Raw genomic sequence first — 25214 nt, 5'->3', positions numbered from 1 at the left:
ATTGTAAAAAACACTTGATATATGTGTTTTTGTCCTCCTAGGCCAAACATAGTTCTCAAACTCCAGGCGCCATTCTGACTTCTCCCTACGGTTTTCAACCATCAGCTTTGCCTACCACTGGCCCATGTGAACCAGGTCCGTCCTGTTATGTGGTGCATTTTCTTGTCCGAGGAAATAACACCAATTATTGTGTAAAATGTGATTTCCAAAAGGCTTAAAATATAAAGTTAGGTGTTCTTTAACATAAAACACAAAGATATGGATCTGAAAGGGAATTTTATGCATTTTGTTTTTTGTGGATGTAGGCAGGTGCTATTCATCAACTTCTACGATAAATATGAGCCATTAAATATTCAAAATGTTTATTCATGATTTTATAGTCCTACTTAAAATATCTGTCATCAACACTTTAAAAATATATAATTTTTCTGTGTGTCTCTGATTCCACTTTCCACCCTGTTAGTGTGTAATAATACCACTTTTAAAAACAGTCCCTTCCCACAATGACATCATGTTCAGGAAGTGTCAATCATTATTTTGGCAGGAAAACAGTGCACAGCTAAGTAACTATTTATTCTAGTAACTAAGTAACTGTTTCATGATGTTAGTATATTTCACTCTTAAATGTCCACCCTGTTAGGCTACATTAGGGGAACATGTTTTATTTATTTTTATTTTACCTTTATTTAACTAGGCAAGTCAGTTAAGAACAACTTCTTATTTTCAATGACGGCCTAGGAACAGTGGGTTAACTGCATGTTCAGGGGCAGAACAACAGATTTGTACCTTGTCAGCTCGGGGGTTTGAACTTGCAACCTTCCGGTTACTAGTCCAACACTCTAACCACTAGGCTACCCTGTTATGAAATGTAATAATTAAAAAATATGTTAGGCAGAAAAGTAAAAATTCACTTAAAGTGTTCACCATTATCCTAGCTGGATCTTGATCACTCACAGGATCTTGATGTCATGCTAGCTCAATCTAGATCACTATAGCTAATTTAGCCTCCAAATGTACACTCTGTTAGGCATATGCACATAACAGGGTGGATACCATATACATAGTATATATAGATGCATGTTTGTTTCTAATTACAATACAATGACTAGGCCTATTTACATAAATGTGATATGTCATTGTATTGCAATGTATATACAATTATAATTAGCAATTGTAGTGCAATTAGCAACTATATATACAGTACCAGTCAAAGGTTTGGACACACATACTCATTCAAGTTTTTTTTCTTTATTGTAGAATAATAGTGAAGACATCAAAACTATGAAATAACACATATGGAATCCTGTAGTAACCAAAATAAAGTGTTAAACAAATCAATATATGTAATATAGTTTTTAGATTCTTCAAAGGAGCCCCCCTTTGCCTTGAAGACAGCTTTGCACACTTTTGGTATTCTCTCAACCAGCTTCACGAGGAATGCTTTTCCAACAGTCTTGAAGGAGTTCCCACATATGCTGAACACTTGTTGGCTGCTTTTCCTTCACTCTGCGGTCCAACTCATCCTAAACCATCTCAATTGGGTTGAGGTCCGATGATTGTGGAGGCCAGGTCATCTGATGCAGCACTCCATCACTCTCCTTATTGGTAAAATAGCCCTTACACAGCCTGGAGGTGTGTTGGATCATTGTCCCGTTGAAAAACAAATGATAGCCCAAACCAGATGGGATGGTGTATCACTGCAGAATTCTGTGGTAGTCATGCTGGTTAAGTGTGCCTTGAATTCTAAATAAATCACTGACAGTGTCACCAGCTTAATGTTGCCTTGAATTCTAAATATACATCTCAGACAGTGAAACCAGCAAAGCACCCCCACACCCCCTCCATGCTTCATGTGGGAACTACACATGCGGAGATCATTGTTTCACCTACTTTGCGTCTCATAAAGACACTGCGGTTAGAACCAAAAATCTCAGATTTGGACTCATCCGACCAAAGGGCAGATTTACACCATTCTAATGTCCATTGCTCATGTTTCTTGACCCACGCAAGTCTATTCTTCTTATTGGTGCCCTTTAGTAGTGGTTTATTTGCAGCAATTCGTCCATGAAGGCCTGATTCTTTATTTGTGTCGGCGCCAACAGAGATGGTCGCCTCTCTTCGCATTCCTAGGAAACTATGCAGTATTTAGTTTTTTTATGTATTATTTCTTACACTGTCACCCCAGGAAATCTTAAGTTTTATTACATACAGCCGGGAGGAACTATTGGATATAAGGTCAACGTCAACTCACCAACATTACAACCAGGAATACGACTTTCCCGAAGCGGATCCTCTGTTTGGTCCACCACCCAGGACAATGGATCGGATCCCAGCCGGTGACCCAAATCAACGGCACTGCAGAAGGGGCAGATGGAGCGGTCTTCTGGTCAGGCTCCGTAGACGGGCACATCGGGCACCGCTCACAAGTACACTACTCACCAATGTCCAGTCTCTTGACAACAAGGCAGACGAAATCCGAACAAGGGTTGCCTTCCAGAAAGACATCAGAGATTGTAACGTTTTTTGTTTCACGAAAACATGGCTCATTCGGGATACATTATAAGAGTCGGTACAGCCATCTGATTTCTTCACGCATCGCGCCGACAGAAACAAACATCTCTCTGGTAAGAAGAAGGGCGGGGGTGTATGCCTTATGATTAACGAGTCGTGGTGTGATCATAACAACATACAGGAACTCAAGTCCTTTTGTTCACCTGACCTAGAATTCCTTACAATCAAATGCTGACCGCATTATCTACCAAGAGAATTCTCTTCGATTATAATCACAGTCGTATATATCCCCTCCAAGCAGACACATCGACGGCCCTGAAATAACTTAATTGGACTCTATGTAAACTAGAAACCACATATCCTGAGGCTGCATTTCTTGTAGCATATTGTAGCATATCGAATGCGCGACCCAGGCGGGCAAAACCCTGGATCATTGTTATTCTAACTTCCGCAACGCATACAAAGCCCTCCCCCGCCCTCCTGTCGGAAAATCTGACCACGACTCAATTTTGTTGCTCCCACCCTATAGACAGAAACTAAAACAGGAAACACCCGTGCTCAGGTCTGTTCAAAGCTGGTCCGTCCAATCAGATCCTAAGCTTCTAGATTGCTTCGATCACGTGGACTGGGATATGTTCCGCATAGCGTCGGACACCAACATTGATGAATACGCTGATTCGGTGAGCGAGTTTATTAGCAAGTGCATCGGTGATGTTGTACCCACAGTGACTATTAAAACCTTCCCCAAGCAGAAACCGTGGATTTATGGCAGCATTCGCGCAAAACGGAAAGCACCACGGCTTTAAATCAGGGCAAGGTCGACCGGGAAACATGACCGAATACAAACAGTGTAGCTATTCCCGCCGCAAGGCAATCAAACAACCTAAGCGTCAGTATAGAGACAAAGTAGAATCGTAATTCAACGGCTCAGACACAGTAGGTATGTGGCAGGGTCTATAGTCAATCACGGACTACAAAAAGAAAACCAGCCCTGTCGGGACCACGATGTCTTGCTCCCAGACAAACTAAACAACTTCTTTGCCACCAACACGGCCCGCTACCAAAACCTGTGGACTCTCCTTCACTGCAGCCAACATGAGTAAAACATTTAAACATGTTAACCCTCGCAAGGCTGCCGGCCCAGGCGGCATCCCTAGCCGCATCCTCAGAGCATGCGCAGACCAGCTGGCTGGTGTGTTTACGGACATATTCAATCAATCCTTATCCCAGCCTGCAGTTCCCACATGCTTCAAGAGGGCCACCATCGTTTCTGTTCCCAAGAAAGCTAAGGTAACTGAGCTAAATGACTATCGCCCCGTATAACTCACTTCCGTCATCATGAAGTGCTTTGAGAGACTAGTCAAGGACCATATCACCTCCACCCTACCTGACACGCTAGACCCACTCCAATTTGCTTACCGCCCCAATAGGTCCACAGACGACGCAATCACCATCCCACTGCCCTAACCCATCTGGCCAAGAGGAATACCTATGTAGAATGCTGTTCATCGATTACAGCTCAGCATTTAACACCATAGTACCCTCCAAACTCGTCATTAAGCTCAAGACCCTGGGTCTCGACCCCGCCCTGTGTAACTCTGTCATGGACTTCCTGACGCGTCACCCCCAGGTGGATAGAGTAGGAAACAACATCTCCACCCCGCTGATCCTCAACACTGGGGCCCCACAAGGGTGCGTTCTCAGCCCTCTCCTATACTCCCTGTTCACCCATGACTGTGTGGCCATGCACACCTCCAACTCAATCATCAAGTTTGCAGACGACACTACAGTGGTAGGCTTGATTACCAACAACAACGAGACGGCCTACAGGGAGGAGGTGAGGGTCCTCGGAGTGTGGTGTCAGGAAAATAACCTCACACTCAACGTCAACAAAACAAAGGAGATGATCGTGGACTTCAGGAAATAGCAGAGGGAGCATCCCTCTATCTACATCGACAGGACAGTAGTGGAGAAGGTGGAAAGTTTTAAGTTCCTCGACATACACATCACGGACAAACTGAAATGGTCCAATCACATAGACAGCCTGGTGAAGAAGGCGCAGCAGCGCATCTTCAACCTCAGGAGGCTGAAGAAATTTGGCTTGTCACCAAAAACACACAAACTTTTACAGATGCACAATCGAGAGCATCCTGTCGGGCTGTATCACCGCCTGGTACAGCAACTGCTCCGCTCACAACCGTAAGGCTCTCCAGAGGGTAGTGAGGTCTGCACAACGCATCACCAGGGGAACCTAACTGCCCTCCAGGACACCTACACCACTCGATGTCACAGGAAGGCCAAAAAGGTAATCAAGGACAGCAACCACCCGAGCCACTGCCTGTTCACCCCGCTATCATCCAGAAGGCAAGGTCAGTACAGGTGCATCAAAGCTGGGACCAAGAGACTGAAAAACAGCTTCTATCTCAAGGCCATCAGACTGTTAAACAGCCATCGCTAACATTGAGTGGCTGCTGCCAACATACTGACTCATCTCTAGCCACTTTAATAATTAAAAATTGGATGTAATAAATATATCACTAGCCACTTTAAACAATGCCACTTTATATAATGTTTACATACCCTACATTACTCATCTCATATGTATATACTGTACTCTATACCATCTACTGCATCTTGCCTATGTCGTTCGGTCATCGCTCATCCATGTATATTTATGTACATATTCTTATTCATTCCTTTACACTTGTGTGTATAAGGTATTTGTTGTAAAGTTGTTAGATTACTTGTTAGATATTACTGCATGGTCGGAACTAGAAGCACAAGCATTTCGCTACACTCACATTAACATCTGCTAACCATGTGTATGTGACAAATAAAATTTGATTTGATTCACACGGTCTACTCTGAACAGTTGATGTTGAGATGTGTCTGTTACTTGAACTCGGTGAAGCATTTATTTGGGCTGTAATTTCTGAGGCTGGTAATTCTAATGAACTTATCCTCTGCTGCGGAGGTAACTCTGAGTCTTCCTTTCCTGTGGTGGTCCTCATGAGAGCCAGTTTCATCATAAGCACTTGATGGTTTTTGCTACTGCACTTGAAGAAACGTTCAAAGTTCTTGAAATTTTCCGGATTGACTGACCTTCATGTCTTAAAGTAATGATGGACTGTCGTTTATATTTTCTTATTTGAGCTGTTCTTGCTATAATATGGACTTGGTCTTTTACCAAATAGGGCTATCTTCTGTATACTCCCTACCTTGTCACAACACAACTGATTGGCTCAAAGCATTAAGAAGGAAAGAAATTCCACAAATTAACTTTTCACATGGCACACCTGTTAATTGAAATGTGTTCCAGGTGACTACCTCATGAAGCTGGTTGAGAGAATGCCAAGAGTGTGCAAACTGTCATAAAGGCAAAGGGTGGCTACTTTGAAGAATCTCAAATATAAAATATATTTTGATTTATTTAACACTTTTTTTGGTTACTACATGATTCCATATGTGTTATTTCATAGCTTAGATGTATTCACTATTTTACAATGTAGAAAATAGTAAAAATAAAGAAAAACCCTGGAATGAGTAGGTGTTAACAAACTTTTGACTGGTACTGTATAAGGACACATGAACCTTTAAAAAGTGCCTCCCCCTTCTTCCCTCTCGCCTCTCCTTCACCTCAATCCCTTCCAAAACCCTTCCCACTCCACCCCTCTCACCTTTTCTCCACTCCATGTACCTCCAAGTGGACTTTTTCATTTGTACAGACATTTTATTAAGTGCCTGTGGCTCTGGGATCAGGCACACTACCTGGTTGTTAGCGTACCTGGCCGCCACATGCTTTCAATGGTGCACACAGATCTTGGAGCCTCATCAGCTTCTAGAGTTGCTTCTTTTAACTCAAAGCAGGGACAGTCCATGTCCCACGCATCTCTTTGGCAGAGACATGTTATGTCTCTGTACTTGAAGTGACCTGGCAACACACTTATCACTCGATGCATCTTCATTGTGCCTTTTTACTGCAGTTAGATGGGTTACCTGAGAAGAGATCAGACAATATACTGAGATTAGAAAAACTTTGAAAACACTCCACTAGTCACACAGCCACTAGACAAGATCTCCTTCTCACAGTTTGAAAATTGACATGCAAAAAAGCAGTTCTCTGTGTGTGTGTGTACGTGCACACACCTACCTCAAGCATTTCCTGCACGTTTGTGTTGACACCATTCTCGCTGACAAAGAAGAGCTATACTGGTGATTCAAGACACTTCATCTTGTTGAACAGTGCCTCAGCATCTGGAATGTCTTCTTCTAGGCTCACCAGGCTGTCGGCTGATCTCTTCAGGATCCCGCCAACACCATCTGGAGCCCTTTTGCCATGACTGGCCTCGAATATATTCCAGCTTATGTCGTGGAAGTCTCGCTTGAATGGTTCAATCGAAAAGAGGAAGAAGTTTCCCTTCTGTTTATACTGGCTTGCTGGCCCGTTGCTGAAGAAGTGCAGCCGTTTAACTTCTGGGTCCCTCTCCTTAACCATCGCCAAAACTGGATCAAGGTGTGCCCAGGTTGCTGGCGGGTCATGCCTTCTTGATGGGAAGGTGGAGCAGAAGGCAACGGGTGAAGGCTGTGCTCCTGCAAAAAATACTCAAGGGTGGAGGGTCGCCTGCTGATGCGAATCTCCGAAATTAAACGACTGGACTTCCATGGAGTATTTGCAGGAGTAATTCTCGCTGAAGTAAACATGGATCAAACACTCATTGTGCTTGAGACTCTTCCCTCAGCTCCCTGTACGCTGCATACTGCCATCTGATGTTGAAAAGGTGGTGCCTGAACCTTAAGAGCCTGTCCTGGAACTGACTGACAAGTTCGTCATCGGTCGTTTGTCCCCTCCTTTCTTTACTGTAACGTTGGTCCTCTGTTCATCTTTGGAGCTCTCAACTGACCAATTTCTTTGATGGGGGTTTCTCTGCAATATCCCGCTCTCTCTCTCTCACCACCTCTCTCTCTTCCCCCTACACCCAGGCTCTGTTATCACAGGTAATACATTCCTAGAGGAGTCTCTCTCATCATGGCCAGAGTGTAGAGAGAGAAGGTTTCACAGGAGAACAAATGAACCTCTTCTCCATCATAGAACTTGAGAACTGAACAATGTCCATGTTTTGGAGAATGTGCACACGGTCGGGGGAGAATCCAGCTACGACCGGCTCATTTCGTTTAATGTTTGTGAAACTCATGAGAGACAATACAGCCACATTACCATAACTCTGTTTATACAAGAGTCTCAGTTGTGAGGCTTGCATCTAATTGTTGTATAAAATGAATGAGCAAAGATTAAACTATTTGTGAAATTATGTAATGTGATTTTTAAACTGTTTAATGAAGGAAACTCCCTTTGGAGATTGACTAAGTAATAGGCCCGCCCCATGAGCACAGACATTGATCTGGCATCATGGGACAGCGGATGAACTTCCAACAGAAAGGACGATTCCAACAGAGATCACGATGACACACTGAGCGTAAATATATATATTTATTGCAATTATTCCAGAATGAGTGAGCGTTCATGTGCAAAGGTGTAGCATTTCAACGGTTATAATTATCAATTGTGTAGTGTATTTTGTCTTTCGCGCTCTTCTCAGTCCCTTTGTCTACCACGCCGCTATACCGGTTAAGCCCACTAGGGCACATCCCCTATCATTTCCTTGTAACCATATCTACTTTGTTTGTTTGTTTGAGCAATTCTGTGATTATTTAGTTAGTTAATAAATAAATGATTCAGACAATTGATGTATGGATGATTCATAGTGAAGACTGGGTTCGTGCAGATAACCAACAATTTATGACGTTTGGAATGGGACTAACGTGAGGTAAAGAATAATTAATTAATTAGAAGACTAATGGATCAGATGTTAAAATATTTGAGAGTTATATTAGGAAAATTATAACTTTGTAATCTGAATATTTTCCTTGGTGCCCCGACTTCCTAGTTAATTACAGTTACATGATTAGTTTAATCACATAATAATAATTACTGATTTGATTTGATAAAATAACAGTCTTCAGTTTAATGATGCCAAAGACACGACAGTAGCATGAGTCTCTTTTAACCATATGACAATGTGACATTAGTGACAACTTCTACAATATATTATTTATTGGGAATGGATTTTGGCTTGAGGTAAAAATTCATGAAGCTGTATAGATCCTTGGTCTTCTTGGAATGGAATATCAACACAAAATTCACAGGCAACATGTTCTTTCCAGGCATGGTTTATTGAAAACACACCAAATTGATACTCTACAAATCAGTACTTTTTATGTTATTTGAACAAGCGTAACACTTGCCTCTGGGTATTAGTAAAATCAACATAATACATTCTGTCACTGTGGCATCGCTCGGATAGCTACGAAAGCATTAATGTACTCTTCTATGAACTCAAACCATGTTTTATGTCTCTATCTTTTAAAAGTTTATAATACAATGTAATACAAAGCAAAAACCCACCAACAGTCTAGTCTACACTGAGGACAGAGTGGGTGAATGTGTGAGTGTGTAAAATGAAGGGGAAGGGGAGAGATATACTGTAGGGAGGGAGGCTGACAGAAGAGAAAAGGAGAGGTATAAGTGGATGAGGAGGAAGAAGGAACGGCGGAGGGATAAAGAGTTATATAAAACACAATGATATCTTTATGTACCATGGAAAATGTTAAGGCACATGATAGTTACAAACACATTTGCTACTGAGCAGTACAGTTACTTTATTTTGAAGAGTTTGAATCAGTGATATCTACACAGGTAGGTCTTGCTCAATTGATTCAATTTCTACCCCATTTTCTTGCATTTCTTTCACAGCACAGTTAGCACAGTCCACAAACAAGCCCATGGACTCATTTCATATGTATATAAATACAACACCAGGTCCTCTGGTTGTGTACTAAAAAATGCAGTCAGGAATAGACAGTCAAAGATTAACAATCCAATGAAAAGCACACAGTTTTGAGGACGTATGTGGACATGGAGGACGTTAACGTGGGGCTATTATTACAATGCTTTTCTCTGAAATCAAATGTTTATTAATACATGTACTTTACATTTTTATTTTATCACATAAGTCTTTGTAAACACTGTGTAAAATATGCAAGCTTTATAAAGTCACATCACAAAGAAATTCGGCATTCAACGCAGGCACATGCCATTTGCCTATAGCTGATGCATGAGTTAAGCTGTCCAATAGTGGAGGGTCCCCTCACCAGTCCCAGAATAGGTTCATAGTGGAGAGTCCACTTGGAGATGGAGATAAAACAATCACAAAACCACTAGTAAACCTTTAACCACATGTGTAGTTCAGCCTTTCTTCTCGTCTCTTTTTAAAAGACAATGATGTAATCATCTGCACTACTACATTTAAACTGCCCCTAGAAGAGGGCACAAAAAATATAATAATCAAACAGATGTTGTATACTTCATACGTGATGCAAATTCTGCCTTGAACCACAGGAAAACTGCTCTCCTCTCCGGATATAAATGACTAATATCCAATTACACCACAAAAACTGGCACTTAAAAATAATATAATATAAACATTTGTACATTTTTTTCATGCTTGTTTCAAATAGTTCTTTAAAGATGCATTAGTGAAATCAAAGCATGTTTTCAGGTTCTCAGCGACTTCATATAAATTGCAGTGTGAAATGTGAAGGGAATTGTAACACTTCTGTTTAACATCTTCTGTCTATCCCTGCTGCTGTATCCAGCCATCCATCCATCCTTCTTTTCTCTCAGTCTTATCTCTTGAGTGATCCCTGCTGAACCATCCCTCCCTCCCTCCCTCCCTCCCTCCCTCCCTCCCTCCCTCCCTCCCTCCCTCCCTCCCTCCCTCTATTAATCTCCTTGAAAGATTTGGAGACCAGGTCATCAGTTCAACTCGCCTTTAAAAAGAAAGCTGAATAACAGCTCTTCTTGTTTTGTTTTGTTTTCTCTTGACAGTACAAAATATAAATATGTGATCAGCATGACTACAGATCTGACACTTAAATGATGTGGTTATTTCTGTTTACAAACATGATATTTTATCCAATGAATGTGCTTCCCAAACAACCTATTATGAGTACACAACTAAGACGTGTCTATTGTTTTCTCTGTTCTCTTTTAGTTTTTCTTTGACCCTAATATACATTTATAAACCAACAAAAATATCAAATGCTTTTAGATTCTACCCTTTGACACCAGGAGCATGTACTTTCCATTCCTTCATTAACACAATCCATTTATAAACAAAATGTCTTATATCCTCTTCAACTTTAATACATATCAATGACAAACTGCAACCAACCAAGCAATTCATATATCGTCGGCAAACACATATCTCTAGTCTGTGTCGATACTGAAAATATATTTTAATTTTGTTTCGCTCAACAGCTATAAGTAACCCAACCAAATGCACGTCATTTCACTTCCTTAAGTCCAATCAACACTTGCAGGTATACAGTTCCTTTAAGTGCCCTTCAAGCATCAAGTCCTTCAAACCAACCCAACCTTCATCTACCACACCAGTCCACACTTCTTCAATCCGGAAAACCCAAACAAAAACAAAGACCAGCAAAATAAAAAAAATAAAAATTATATTAAACAAAAACAATTTACTGTGCCTCGACAAAAGACAAACCAACAAAAACAAAACCTAAACAAAAGGCTAAATTGTAACATAGAAAAAAATACTATTAGAAGCAAACTGTCTCCTTTCCTTTCCAACACACTTCCTTTCCTCCCAACAAACATCACCTTCTCATCACCTTCTCTCCCCCACCACCAGTACATTGCCATAGAGATAGAGCTCTAGAATACTTGTATCTCTATGACAATAAATGCTTCCCCTCTTCCATCCTGACACCATGCAGTGCTGCTCCAGTCAGAGTCCTTGCTGTTAGGGTACCCTACACCTACATCCTGACACCATGCAGTGCTGCTCCAGTCAGAGTCCTTGCTGTTAGGGTACCCTACACCTGTCCATCCAGTGGGGAATGTAGATATGACAAGTAGTCGTTTTTAGATTTTCTTTTCTTTCTTTTTTTATATATCATTTCATTTGCTGATTCAAAAGCATGAAACATTGGTTGTTGGATGATTGTTTCTTTTTTCTTTCTTTTACAAAGTCTATCTGCTGACGAGTCAACATCAAAATGAGTTCCATGTGTTATGGCAGTGATGACATGGGAGATCCTCTAGTTTAGGTGTTACGCTGTCGTTATTTAAGCCTAGAACACAGGAGAACAGGGAGGGAGGGGGGACACAGGTGGTTATGTCAAGAGCTGAAAACCTATAAGAGAGCAGGCTTGTGTACCAAAAGGCACCCTATTCCCTATATAGTGTGCTTATTTTTACTGGAGCCAAATGGGCACTGGTCAATAATAGTGCACTTCAAAGTGAATAGGGTGCCTTTGGACGCAGGCATGGTGTTTAAAGCAGTTGAATAATCAAGCTTTTAAAGTAAGTCAGAGGGCACAATGACCAAACGGAATTGCATAATCAAAATCACAATACAAAAATCACTATATTCATACATGCTTGACAGATGTCAAATCCAATGTAACAGACAGCGAGAGGAATGCTTTGATAGGTTTGAATGGCAGCTACTGCATAAAGCCAGCTTGATTAACACACAAATGAAGCAGGCCTTTCGTATGATTACTCTATCTTACCTGATTGACTCAATGTCCATTACTCTGTCCATTCTAAGCATGTCTTTGTTATAATATATCTGTTATTTTGTTAGCTTTGACTTGACTAGATCATAATGTGGTGATCACAACCTGTTTTCACAGTTATTATATAAACTCAATTGTTTTCAGCACTTCATTCTGTACGGATGATCATTGTCATATTTCAGTTTGCGTTTCAGAGCACCACATGAGGAGTCTATCAAAGCAGTATGGTTGATCCCTTACCTAAGACAATAAGAGTTATGGGGAAGCAATGAGAGAATAAAGAGACGTACAGCAAGGAAGAAAGATAGCCCTTCGCCTCCATAGAGCTGTTGATGATCAGCCACCTACCACAGCTTCTCACCCAGAGCAGATACACTCAGTTATTAGTGACGGAACAGGAGCAAAGAGATGAGCAAGTGATGAGAGGATCCCCAATAGTGAGCTCTCGTGATGCTAACCCAGAGCAGCTAGCCTATCCTAGCCTACCACAGACTGTAGACATAACCGAGAAGGAGGAGCTGATGTGTGTGTTCATCCAGGCATCCATTATTTATCTGGAGGAGCTCTTTGTCCCAGGGAATGGTGTGTTGATTACTGCTGATAGGGAGAGGATACACCATGTTCTTCCCACAGCTTTTCATTACAGCTACACTGGGAGGAATTGTGTTTGTGTGTGTGTGTGTATTCCATCTAAAGTCTAGATTTAATACCTTTCATAATTTAGAACAAACATAATTTCATCTGGAATAGTCAAGGGAGTCTGTCTGTTTTGCAACAGATGGGTTTGAATCAGGCAGGTGCTCCACAACTGTGAAAATTATGAAATTTCATCCAGCTTTTCTCAAGTTTGGTGTCATAAGCCAACTACTCTGGGTCAAGCAGGTCCAAGCACAGATAAAAAACAAACAGAAGTGGCGTGTGTGAGGGTTAAAACAGAAACAGTGTGGTGGTGGTGGTGGTGGAGCTAACAAAGAAAGGAGACTAACAATCCAGAAAGTGGAAAACTAACATTTGTAAGACCTACCATGCATGCATTTAGACCCAGGAGTCAACAGGCTGGGGTTTAACGTCACAAGCATCCACCAGTTTGACTGCAGGCCTGTTACTCCTGACATAGTGTTTCCTATTTGTGTCATTCTGCAGCAACGGGACAAGGGGTTAACAGAAAAACAAAGAGGTCGATAAATATCATCCATAGAGAGGAGTGGAAAGCCAGGGTTAGTTCCTTAGCATAAAGGAAGATGTTTTTTGAGTCCGAAAAAGTGATTAAAAACAACAAACCAACCGACACATGCAAACAAACAAAAACAGAGTGGGAGAGAGCAGTTCAAACAGCAGAGTTGCATTTTGGTTTCAGGCATCTGGAGGTCTAGAAAGTTGTTGCTGTGCTGAAGTAAATTCAAAACATGAGAGGGATGGGGGCTATAAACATGAGAGGAGATATCTGCCATCTCCAGTCCTGTCTGATGGCTAATTTGCTTCTGGAGGTTTTGCAGCATACTGTATCTTGACAAGCATTTGTGTCTTCAAGCTGCAACGTGTCTGCATAGCTGCCATTCTACACATGGTAAGCAGAGAAGGTCAGCAAAACACCTATTTTCCAATTCTACCTCTTGATACTATCATGATGTCTGATTCTGAACTCATAGTAACTCTTCATTAACCAAGAGGACTTCTAACTGTGTTCGTATGCTTGACCTATCAAACCACCTTCAGTCCTTACGCCACACAGACCGATCAGAGCGTGAGAATATAATCCTGTGATGGGAAACACAGGACTGGAATGAAAGTCACCCTGGTTCAACAGTGAATAACTCATCCTCAATCTCTCTCTCTCCCTCTCATTTACTCTGAGTTTTCTCTAGCGATGGATACTGAGCCACTTACGATGCAGGCCTGTGTGTGTGAGTGAGTGTGTGAACCAGGCCTTGGTTCTCGATCTATGAGGAGAAGTGGAGATGGAGGGGCAGGACTCTTTTAATCAGTCCCAGATTAATTACTTTCACAATCACAAAGCTTACACTCAATTATCTGCTGCTTAGCTGTCAGTAAATTGGACTGCCAGATGAGTGGCACCAGGCTCGACAGACAACAACATTAACTGCTGCTGCAGAACATGAAAATCCAGATTCCTCTTCAAGAAATCAAAAGGGCATGGCATTGACAAATGGGCAAGGGCACTGGAAGAGATGGATTCAGGCTACCTTAACAGAAACGGAGTATCATGACTTGTGTGTTTTAATAGCCTGATCCCTTAGTCACCTACAGCATAGCTGTAACTGTGCGGTGTGAGCTGTTATGGGTCGGTCTAGACCAGACGTACCTTTAATGGCTCGCGTTCTGACAGGTCCACTGACCCGTCTCCACTACTCTTGTACTTGCAGTCTTTGTCTCTCTGGTCGATGGTGGAGTAGCCATCTAATGAGGAGAGAGAGGATCACAGAAATATAGCACTGTTAAATACATGGATGGAAACTACAGATGTATAAGCTGCATGCAGCCTTCCAGGAGTGGAGCTGTGCATATCTGATGTGGAGGAAGAACTCGTTAGTAAGAGACGAAACAAGACAATTGTGTTTACATTTTCATTGAAAAGAGGAGCACTGAGCAGAACATTAAAGTTTGCCAGGTTTTGAACACAGTCATTAGAGAATTGCCCACACCTCCTGTTGCTCCTGTGTCTGTACTACTGAATTAATGGCCATCCTTATACCAACATCTTGTTAAGAGAGGGGTCTTGCATACAGCATCATAAGTAAAACACTACTGCACTACATTGTACACTGTTAGAGCATAACAACAATATATTTGCTCATTCCCAATATTGCCAAAGTTTGTCCTACAAACTTTTTTTTTTAAATGTCCATGTTGGCAATGGTGTTGTTAGGGTTCTAGAACTGTGAGTAGTTCCTACAGACAAGAACATTCCATCTGAGACTACTATTGTTCCTCGTCGGCGATTGAGGTCATGCAAACTCGGTCTTACCTGGACCAAGCTCGTCCATAGGTATCATATCACCACTTCCATTTTTCTTGGTGCCTGAAAAGCATTTATATGCCATTTTTTTATCATGAGCACCACACACACAATTTGTTTTAATCACGAGCCAATGCTGCTTTCAGGCCAATGGTTCTCGGTCACTGTTTGCTGGTACACTTTAGCAGTAATGCAGGCAGGCTGAAAATGGGTGTGAATGACAACTACACTTTATGTGTATGCATGGTTGCAAAAAAAGTCACATGACCAGAAACAAGATGACAAGAGAAGTACTGTCATGCTCTCGACTCCTCTGTCAATGAGATGTTCGTGTTTTAGGCTGCTTCCGTACCTCCCTCTATGCATATATCCTAATATACATGCTTGGATTTGCGTTCAAGAACACACTATTGGATTAGATAAATCTACCCATGATGCATCATTCTCCCAACCACACCATCCCAAAAAGAACCGACTTACACATAAAGATCACCAAACACTGCAGCACGAAAGGTTTCAAGCACAGCCCTCCAACAGTAGGTAAATGGATATGAGTGAGACAGACAAAGCAAAGCGCAGATAGATAGAACCATCCCCCTAAACACTTGTTCTAATCATGGCTTCTGATAGAAACAGACACACAGTAACAGCAGCACAGTTTGCTCCATAGATATAGAGCAGTTATTAATATCTATGGTTTCCTCACTCAGTTCACCACAGTAGGCCAGGCCCGGAGGATCCCCAGTCTCGCCTGCCATCACAGACTGACCTTGGTTCTTCTCCATCAGGGGCAGAGTGGTGTCGTCATAGCCTGGCTTGCCATTCTTGGCTGCTTTAGGGGCGCCGGTCGCTGTAGGCTGAGGGGGGGAGAGTAGAGACATATGACTGTACTAATTGTGTGTGTGTGTGTGTGTGTGCATGTGTGTGCATGTGTTCTACTACACAGCCTATTACCTGGAAGTGGCTCTTGTTCCATCCTTCCTTGGTCAGGGCGTTCCTCAGGTCCTTGTAGCTCCACACCGTCTGCAGCACGTGGGAGGCGGCTTTGTCCTCACGTGGTGATTGGCTGAGGAAGGTAGACAGGAAGAGAATCAGGGTCGGTATTCACAAAGCATCTCAGATTAGGAGTGCTGATCTAGGATCAGGTCCCCATGTCCATTCATTATAATTGAAAAGGCAAAACTGATCATAGATTAGCACTCCTACTTTGAGACTCTTTGTGAATACAGGCCCAGAACATTGGGCCCAACCGCTGCCAGCAGCTAGTGGAGGCTGGGGCCAAATGCAATCAATCTCACATTCAAAGCCATCTATTCCCACTGGTTGCCCCAGGTGCTTGCTTTTAATTCATACTCCAATGGCCGCACACATTTATTTTCATTCAATTCATTAGCTACTCCTTAGCCCTTCTGTTAATTACATGGGATGGTTCTCCATTACTTCAAAGTAATTCTCACGGGTGGAGAGAAAACACATTTATTTGGTATTAAATAAAGTATGGGTATCAAATCCCAACTGGAAACTAATCTTAAATTATCAATAGGTTGTAGAAGGAGACAGCTATCCAAACAACTTCTCTCTGGCTATCACTGCTCGCTGACTTGATCAAGTAGATCAGATAATTCAATGGGATATGAGGAAAGTGAAATATAGTAGAAACTGGGAAATCATTAAAACAGCTCCTGATTCCTATTCATAGTACTTACTATTCAGGTGAAGTGCACTATAGTTTGTTTCCTGGAAACCAGACACTGCACGGTAAGGGCTTATCTATTCAATCTAAGTAGTGTTCTACAGATCGAAATACTGTGACAAGGAATCCAGCTTATATTACCTTCTATTATTAATTCCCAAGCCAGAGAGGACATGAAAAGACAGGGTCGTTACATTTTATAAGGCCAGACACTCCTGGTCCTTGAGAGACCACAGAATATACACTGCTCAAAAAAATAAAGGGAACACTTAAACAACACAATGTAACTCCAAGTCAATCACACTTCTGTGAAATCAAACTGTCCACTTAGGAAGCAACACTGATTGACAATAAATTTCACATGCTGTTGTGCAAATGGAATAGACAACAGGTGGAATTTATAGGCAATTAGCAAGACACCCCCAATAAAGGAGTGGTTCTGCAGGTGGTGACCACAGACCACTTCTCAGTTCCTATGCTTCCTGGCTGATGTTTTGGTACACTTTTGAATGCTGGCGGTGCTTTCACTCTAGTGGTAGCATGAGACGGAGTCTACAACCCACACAAGTGGCTCAGGTCGTGCAGCTCATCCAGGATGGCATATCAATGCGAGCTGTGGCAAGAAGGTTTGCTGTGTCTGTCAGCGTAGTGTCCAGAGCATGGAGGCGCTACCAGGAGACAGGCCAGTACATCAGGAGACGTGGAGGAGGCCGTAGGAGGGCAACAACCCAGCAGCAGGACCGCTACCTCCACCTTTGTGCAAGGAGGAGCAGGAGGAGCACTGGCAGAGCCCTGCTAAATGACCTCCAGCAGGCCACAAATGTGCATGTGTCTGCTCAAACGGTCAGAAACAGACTCCATGAGGGTGGTAGTATGAGGGCCCGACGTCCACAGGTGGGGGTTGTGCTTACAGCCCAACACCGTGCAGGACGTTTGGCATTTGCCAGAGAACACCAAGATTGGCAAATTCGCCACTGGCGCCCTGTGCTCTTCACAGATGAAAGCAGGTTCACACTGAGCACATGTGACAGACGTGACAGAGTCTGGAGACGCCGTGGAGAACGTTCTGCTGCCTGCAACATCCTCCAGCATGACCGGTTTGGCGGTGGGTCAGTCATGGTGTGGGGTGGCATTTCTTTGGGGGGCCGCACAGCCCTCCGTGCTCGCCAGAGGTAGCCTGACTGCCATTAGGTACTGAGATGAGATCCTCAGACCCCTTGTGAGACCATATGCTGATGCGGTTGGCCCTGGGTTCCTCCTAATGCAAGACAATGCTAGACCTCATGTGGCTGGAGTGTGTCAGCAGTTCCTGCAAGAGGAAGGCATTGATGCTATGGACTGGCCCGCCCGTTCCCCAGACCTGAATCCAATTGAGCACATCTGGGACATCATGTCTCGCTCCATCCACCAACGCCACGTTGCACCACAGACTGTCCAGGAGTTGGCGGATGCTTTAGTCCAGGTCTGGGAGGAGATCCCTCAGGAGACCATCCGCCACCTCATCAGGAGCATGTCCAGGCGTTGTAGGGAGGTCATACAGGCATGTGGAGGCCACACACACTACTGAGCCTCATTTTGACTTGTTTTAAGGACATTACATCAAAGTTGGATCAGCCTGTAGTGTGGTTTTCCACTTTAATTTTGAATGTCACTCCAAATCCAGACCTCCATGGGTTGATAAATTTGATTTCCATTGATCATTTTTGTGTGATTTTGTTGTCAGCACATTCAACTATGTAAAGAAAAAAGTATTTAATAAGAATATTTCATTCATTCAGATCTAGGATGTGTTATTTTAGTGTTCCCTTAATTTTTTTGAGCAGTGTATATCATGAATATAAATGTGTCACTGTGTTATTAATTGAACTCAAGGTCAAAACAATTAAAATGGGTAGGTGATTAGAGGCAGTAAGAGACCTGCTCTCATGGGGAGGGAGACCATGTACATGTAGGCCTACATACTGTATGTATGTGCATACTACACATGTGTATAGTATAGTTACTATGGAACTGAACTACTGTTGATTGAGTCATTGATTAGATAGATCAATCAATCATTAAATTCTAAGAAAGACAAACAAATCTATTCGAAACACTAGAACCTATGAGCGGCCAGACGTTAGCATTGTGCTGTGCTATACTATGCTGAACTAATATGCTGCCTTGTACTGTACAGTGCTGTACTGTTGCTATACTGCACTGTAGCCAGCTGTGCTAGCCAAAGGTCATACCTTGTCTTGTTGATGGCCACCAGTTTCTCGATGGCCTGGGCCTGGATGAGGGAGCGTGCGTTCTCAGAGCTGTCCGTCACGATCTCGTGGATGGTGTTGAGGATGGCCACCACCGTGTCTTCCTCCAGGTTCTTGGCTGGCCGCTGCTGACCGCTGGGCAGGTTACTCACCAGGTCCCTCATGGCATAGCTCCCTACAGGGCAGAGATCAGAGAGCAGTGTCACCGTCAAATGGTAATAGAGGTAAAAGGTGTGTAAACATTCAGGAAAGGGGGTTTTATTACATCTTGTTGCGCTACATAGTGTTTTGATTCATAATAGCATTGTACAAAATGTTTGATATCAACTAATTAAAACTTTGGCAAATCTGCAATCATTCAGCAAAAGACATACACAGGTTCAACAATCATATTGTTCAGTAGCTGGGTTTCAATCCAATTGGCAACAGATTTTCATGCAAATATTCAAAAATCTGCATAAAGAAAACATTTTCCCACCAGTGGTGTGCTTCTTGCGGAAAAAATGGAATTATTGTGGATAAAAGTCAGTGGTGATGACAGTGCACACAAAATTTATTTTTTCGCTTAAGTTTTCATGTACCGAATAAAAATGTGTTTCCATCGCTATCTACTGATAGTATTTAAACGGCAGTCAAGCATCAATCATCATGTCACCAGCATTATCGATATTTATTGGAAAGCAGGATCAAGCTCGTGCACTTTCACAACCCTGTAAAGTTCATCATCCTTAATTTAATCTGTCACCTAATAAACTGCATGCTTTCTGATCACACATCATATCGCTGCGGGACTCCAAATGTACTTTGGTTATTATATCAATATTTGTAAATAAAGGCATTTCCACCACCATTTCAAGAATAATTTATTTTACCAACACAAAAAGATCCTACCATGTCGAACACACAAATTGTACAGAAACTTCCTGTTTCCATCACAGGTGTCGTGATTTAAAAAAATATTATATGACTTTACTTGCATTAAAACTGAGAATGGAAACGTGGTTAGTAACAGCTATCTGATCTCACAGCATTCCAAAGTGTTTTACCCCATTGTTGTACTTGTACGCTGTAAAAAGAGGCCATGTGTTAACAGTGTGTGGTCAAGCCCACAGTTAATACACAGCCTCTCTTTACAGCATACGGTCAATGGTCGTACCGATCAGGTCTTTGTTGCGGCGGTCGATGGAGAGGTTGCGCAGGGCGATGGCCACGGCTCGGACCACCTTGTCAGAGTCAGAACGCAGCAGCTCCACCAGGATGGGAAGACCCTTCTCCTTCCTCACTGTGGCACGGATGTAGTTGGACCACTGGGGACAGAGAGAAGAGGGAACATGGATGATAAGGATAAAATGTCTGTGAAGAGAGAAAACTACCAGCCAATACATACATACGCATGTACACACACACGCACGCACATACGCACGCACGCACACACACACACACACAGACACACACACACACCCCACCCCACCCCACCCCACACTCAATTATTGTACATGAGCACAGCCAACAGTGGCTATCTAGATTGGACTGTTCAAGAAAATTACACAGCAGGGCTACAGACTGTCATGTGATGGAATTTGTCACTGATTAAACATCAACGAATGCTCCTCTCTTTTTTTTCTGAAACACAAAACAATAAGTTTGACATGAAAGAGCTCCTTTGCTGAACACGGTTACCCCCTGAGATGTAATTAAACTGGTGCAACACCAGAACCCGGCCACTGGGTGGCAGTAGTAAACCTAAAACTGACCGTACCATAGTAGTTAAACAGCAAGGGAGCAGCAAGGAGAAGGGGATAAGATATCCTCATTGGGAATGGGAACACGTTATGTCCATCTCCTTTAAGCAGAGGTTTGATGTGTTAGCATCAGCCCCAAGCCCCAGTGTGGACAGGCATTCTGATCACCCTCTCTATACACAGACATGGAATCACTGGCCACTTTAATAATGGAACACTAGTTACTTTAATAATGTTTACATACTTCTTTACTCATTTCATATGTATATACTGTATAATATTACACTGTAATTTAGTCAATGCCACTCCAACATTGCTCGTCCTAATATTAATACATTATTGTACTTTTAGCTTTGTGTGTATTGTTGTGATACTACTGCACTGTTAAGAGCTAGGAAGACAAGCATTTGCTACACCCACAATAACATCTGCTAAATATGTGTATGTGACCAATAATATGTGATTTGATCTGCTCAAACTACATAAAGAAAAGAAAAGAACATTTTATTGGTCACATACACATGGTTAGCAGATGTTAATGTGAGTGTAGCGAAATGCTTGTGCTTCTAGTTCCGACAGTGCAGTAATATCTAACAAGTAATCTAACAATTTCCCAACAACTACCTAATACACACAAATCTAAAGGGGTGAATGAGAATATGTACATATGAATATATGGATGATGGCTGAGCGGCATAGGCAAGGTGCAATAGATGGTATAAAATACAGTATATACATATGATATGAGTAATGTAAGATATGTAAACATTATTAAAGTGCCATTATTTAAAATGGCATTGTTTAAAGTGACTAGTGATCCATTTATTAAAGTGGCCATTGATTGGGTCTCAATGTAGGCAGCAGCCTCTCTGAGTTAGTGATTGCTGTTTAGCAGTCTGATTGCCTTGAGATAGAGGCTGTATTTTTTTGTGAGGGAGGGAGCGATTCTCTCTCTTTATATACAGTGCCTTCAGAAAACATTCATATCCCTTGACTTATTCCACATTTTGTTGTGTTACACAGATGCACCTTGTGATGGGGACAATAAGAGGCCACTCCAAAATATGCAACACAATGCCACAGATGTATCAAGTTTTGAGGGAGTGTGCAATTGGCATGCTGACTGCAGGAATATCCACCAGAGCTGTTACCAGAGAATTTAAATGAAAATATTTCTACCATAAGCCGCTTCCAACATCGTTTTAGAGAATTTGGCAGTATGTCCAACCGGCCTCACAATCGCAGACCATGTGTTTGGCGACGTGTTTGCGGTTTGCTGATGTCAACGTTGTGAACAGAGTGCCCCATGGTGGTGGTGGGGTTATGGTATGAGCAGGCAAAAGCTACGGACAATGAGCACGATTGCATTTTATCAATGGCAATTTGAATGCAGAGATATCGTGACGAGATCCTGAGTCCCATTGTTGTGCCATTCATCCACCGCAATCATCTCATGTTTCAGCATGAAAATGCATGGCCCCATGTCGCACGGATCTGTACACAATTCCTGGAAACTGAAAATGTCCCAGTTCTTCCATGGCCTGCATATTCACCAGACATATCACCCATTAAGCATGTTTGGGATGCTCTGGATTGACATGTACAACAGTGTGTTCCAGTCCCGCCAATATCTGGCAACTTCTCACAGCCATTGAAGAGTGGGACAACATTCCACAGGCCACAAACAACAGCCTGATCAACTCTATGTGAAGGAGATGTGTCATGTTCATGATGCAAATGGTGGTCACACCAGATACTGACTGGTTTACCTGTTTTCTAAATGTATCTGTGACCAACAGATGCATATCTGTATTCCCAGTCATGTGAAATCCATAGATTAGTCTATTGAAATAAATTAATGAGGCCCTAATTTCCTTCTATAAACTGTAACTCAGTAAAATCTTAGAAATTGTTGCATGTTGAGTTTATATTTTTGTTCAGTATAGATAACAGTATTCACACCCCTGAGTCAATACATGTTAGAATCACCTTTGGTAGCGATTACAGCTGTGTGTCTTTCTGGGTAAGTCTCTAAGAGCTTTGCACACCTGGATTGTACAATATTTGCACATTATTCTTTTTAAAATTCTTCAAGCTCTGTAAAGTTGGTTGTTGATCATTGCTAAACAGCCATTTTCAAGTTTCCATAGATTTTCAAGCCAATTTAAGTCAACTGTAACTAGGCCACTCAGGAACACCCAATGTAGTTTTGGTAAGCAACTCCAGTGTATATTTGACCTTGTGTTTTAGGTTATTGTCCTGCTGAAAGGTGAATTTGTCTCCCAGTGGAAAAGCAGACTGAAACAGGTTTTCCTCTAGGATTTTGCCAGTGCTTAGCTCTATTCCGTTTCTTTTGATCTCCCAAAATCCTCCATAGTCCTTGCCGATGACAAGCATACCCATAACATGATGCAGTCCCCAACATGGTTGGAAATATGAAGAGTGGTACTCAGTGAGGTGTTGTGTTGGATTTGCTAACTTCTTTGCCACATGTTTTGCAGTATTACTTTAGTGCCTTATTGCAAACAGGATGCATGTTTTGGAATATTTTTTATTCTGTACAGGCTTCCTTCTTTTCACTCTGTCATTTAATGTTTTGTAGAGTAACTACAATGTTGTTGATCCATCCTCAGTTTTCTCCTATCACAGCCATGAAACTCTGTAACTGTTTAAAAGTCACCATTGGCCTAATGGTGAAATCCCTGAACAGTTTCCTTCCTCTCTGGCAACTGAGTTAGGAAGGACACCTGCATCTTTGTAGTAACCCATCTACCAATTGGTGCCCTTCTTTGCAAGGCATTGGAAAACCTCTGTGGTCTTTGTGGTTGAATCTGTGTTTGAAATTCACTGCTCGACTGAGGGGCCTTACAGATAATTGCATGTGTGGGGGTACAGAGATGAGGTAGTCATTCAGAAATCATGTTAAACACTATTATTGCACACAGAGTCCACACAACTTATTATGTGACTTGTTAAGGTAATTTTTACTACTGAACGTATTTAGGCTTACCATAACAAAAGGGTTGAATACTTATTAACTCAAGACATTTCAGCTTTTTATTTTTTATTCCTTAGTAACATTTGCAAAAACATAATTCCACTTTGACATTATCGGGTATTGTGTGTAGGCCAGTGAAATCTATATTTAATCTATTTTAAATTGAGGCTATAACACAACAAAATGTGTAAAAAGTCAATATGGTATGAATACTTTCTGAAGGCACTGTACCTAATTATTAAAAATCACCAGTGCAGTGATAGAAAACAGTACAAATGAAAATTGTGACATGGTTTACAAATGGTATACATGTACTGTAGGGTACACATGTTGTACATGTTATCACAGGTTATGTGTAAGCGTTTCAAATTTTAACAGCAAGAGATACAAGTTGGATGTTTTCAAATCAATCTAACATCCTGTCTGTTGTGTTTTGCCACCGCTGTGGATGGAGAGCTCTGTGAACGAGCTGAGCTGAGAGGAACAGGAAGGTGTGAGCATGGTGCTGGAGCCTGGTGATGATTAATGCCGTGGCAACGGATATGTTTACAGCATGACACATAGGTGTTAAAAAATGAATCACGATAGAGCTAAAATGACAAAGCTCTCTAGGCCTAACATAGGCCAGTACTGACTAAGAGCATAATTCCTGAAGGGAATAACATGATAGGCCTCTGTACTTTACACTAGTGATGGTAATGACTGTGTAAATGCTGGAAAAAACATCACACTCTGATTACTCACTACTATAACCAAATGGAAGTGTTTTTGTACTGACAGTGCAGAGCTCCATTTGGGATAAATGACTTGTCCAGCCTATTGAGGTTCAGAGACCTTATTACTCATAATCACAGTTTGTGTGTGTTTATGTGTGTGAGACTCACGGTCCACTGTCCGGCGCTGAGGTTCTGCAGGGCCCCTGCGGCAGCCTCCAGAGTGTTGTAGTTCTGACTCTCAGTTAGCAGAGACAGGTACAGCCTCACCACTTCCGGTTGGTACAGCAGCTCAAAACCTACAACGACAGAGAGACAGAGACAGAGAGACAGAGAGCCAGAGAGAGAGAGGGGGGGGGGGGACATGGAAGTTAGATACGGAGACAGAGAAGTTAAATATGGAGAGAAAAAGAGAGAGAAAGAGACATGAAAGTTAGATACGTAGACAGAAAGAGACAGATAAGGGGAGAGAGGGAGAGGCAGAAGTTAGATAAAGAGACACTTTTAGGATAGATACAGAGGGAGACAGAGAGCCAACAGAGAGACAGATTATTGAACACAATTAAAAGAAACAGAGACATGTAGCTCGGATACAGAGACAGGCAATCAGTCTGTGAAACTGCTCACATAATAAGACTAATAGAAGTCGGCTATCTTCCCACATAATT

The 25214-nt window shown here is 42.1% G+C and overlaps 1 protein-coding gene across 34 annotated transcripts in view; it reads right to left on the bottom strand.

The window, feature by feature from the left end:
- Nucleotides 1–11520: 11520 nt before the first annotated feature.
- Nucleotides 11521–25214, bottom strand: part of LOC139389480 (ARVCF delta catenin family member b) — a 323546-nt gene continuing 309852 nt past the window's right edge. For 7 of the 34 annotated variants that reach the window (XM_071136288.1, XM_071136290.1, XM_071136298.1 and 4 more), the window contains 8 exons: nt 24718–24845; nt 20250–20400; nt 19076–19268; nt 16106–16217; nt 15921–16008; nt 15161–15214; nt 14498–14592; nt 11521–11724 (listed from right to left, as the gene is read on the bottom strand). In XM_071136288.1, the coding sequence (XP_070992389.1) occupies nt 11719–11724; nt 14498–14592; nt 15161–15214; nt 15921–16008; nt 16106–16217; nt 19076–19268; nt 20250–20400; nt 24718–24845 (827 nt within the window). In that variant the 3' untranslated portion in view covers nt 11521–11718. Of the gene's footprint in view, nt 11725–13198; nt 13312–14497; nt 14593–15160; nt 15215–15857; nt 16009–16105; nt 16218–19075; nt 19269–20249; nt 20401–24717; nt 24846–25214 lie in introns of all 34 variants that reach the window. The other 27 variants (XM_071136279.1, XM_071136281.1, XM_071136289.1 and 24 more) reach the window with 9 other exon arrangements.

This window comes from Oncorhynchus clarkii, chromosome 30, assembly GCF_045791955.1.
Source record: "Oncorhynchus clarkii lewisi isolate Uvic-CL-2024 chromosome 30, UVic_Ocla_1.0, whole genome shotgun sequence".
Classification (NCBI taxonomy): domain Eukaryota; kingdom Metazoa; phylum Chordata; class Actinopteri; order Salmoniformes; family Salmonidae; genus Oncorhynchus; species Oncorhynchus clarkii.
Note: the sequence above shows the minus strand (reverse complement) of the source record. Positions and strands in the feature narration are given on the sequence as shown.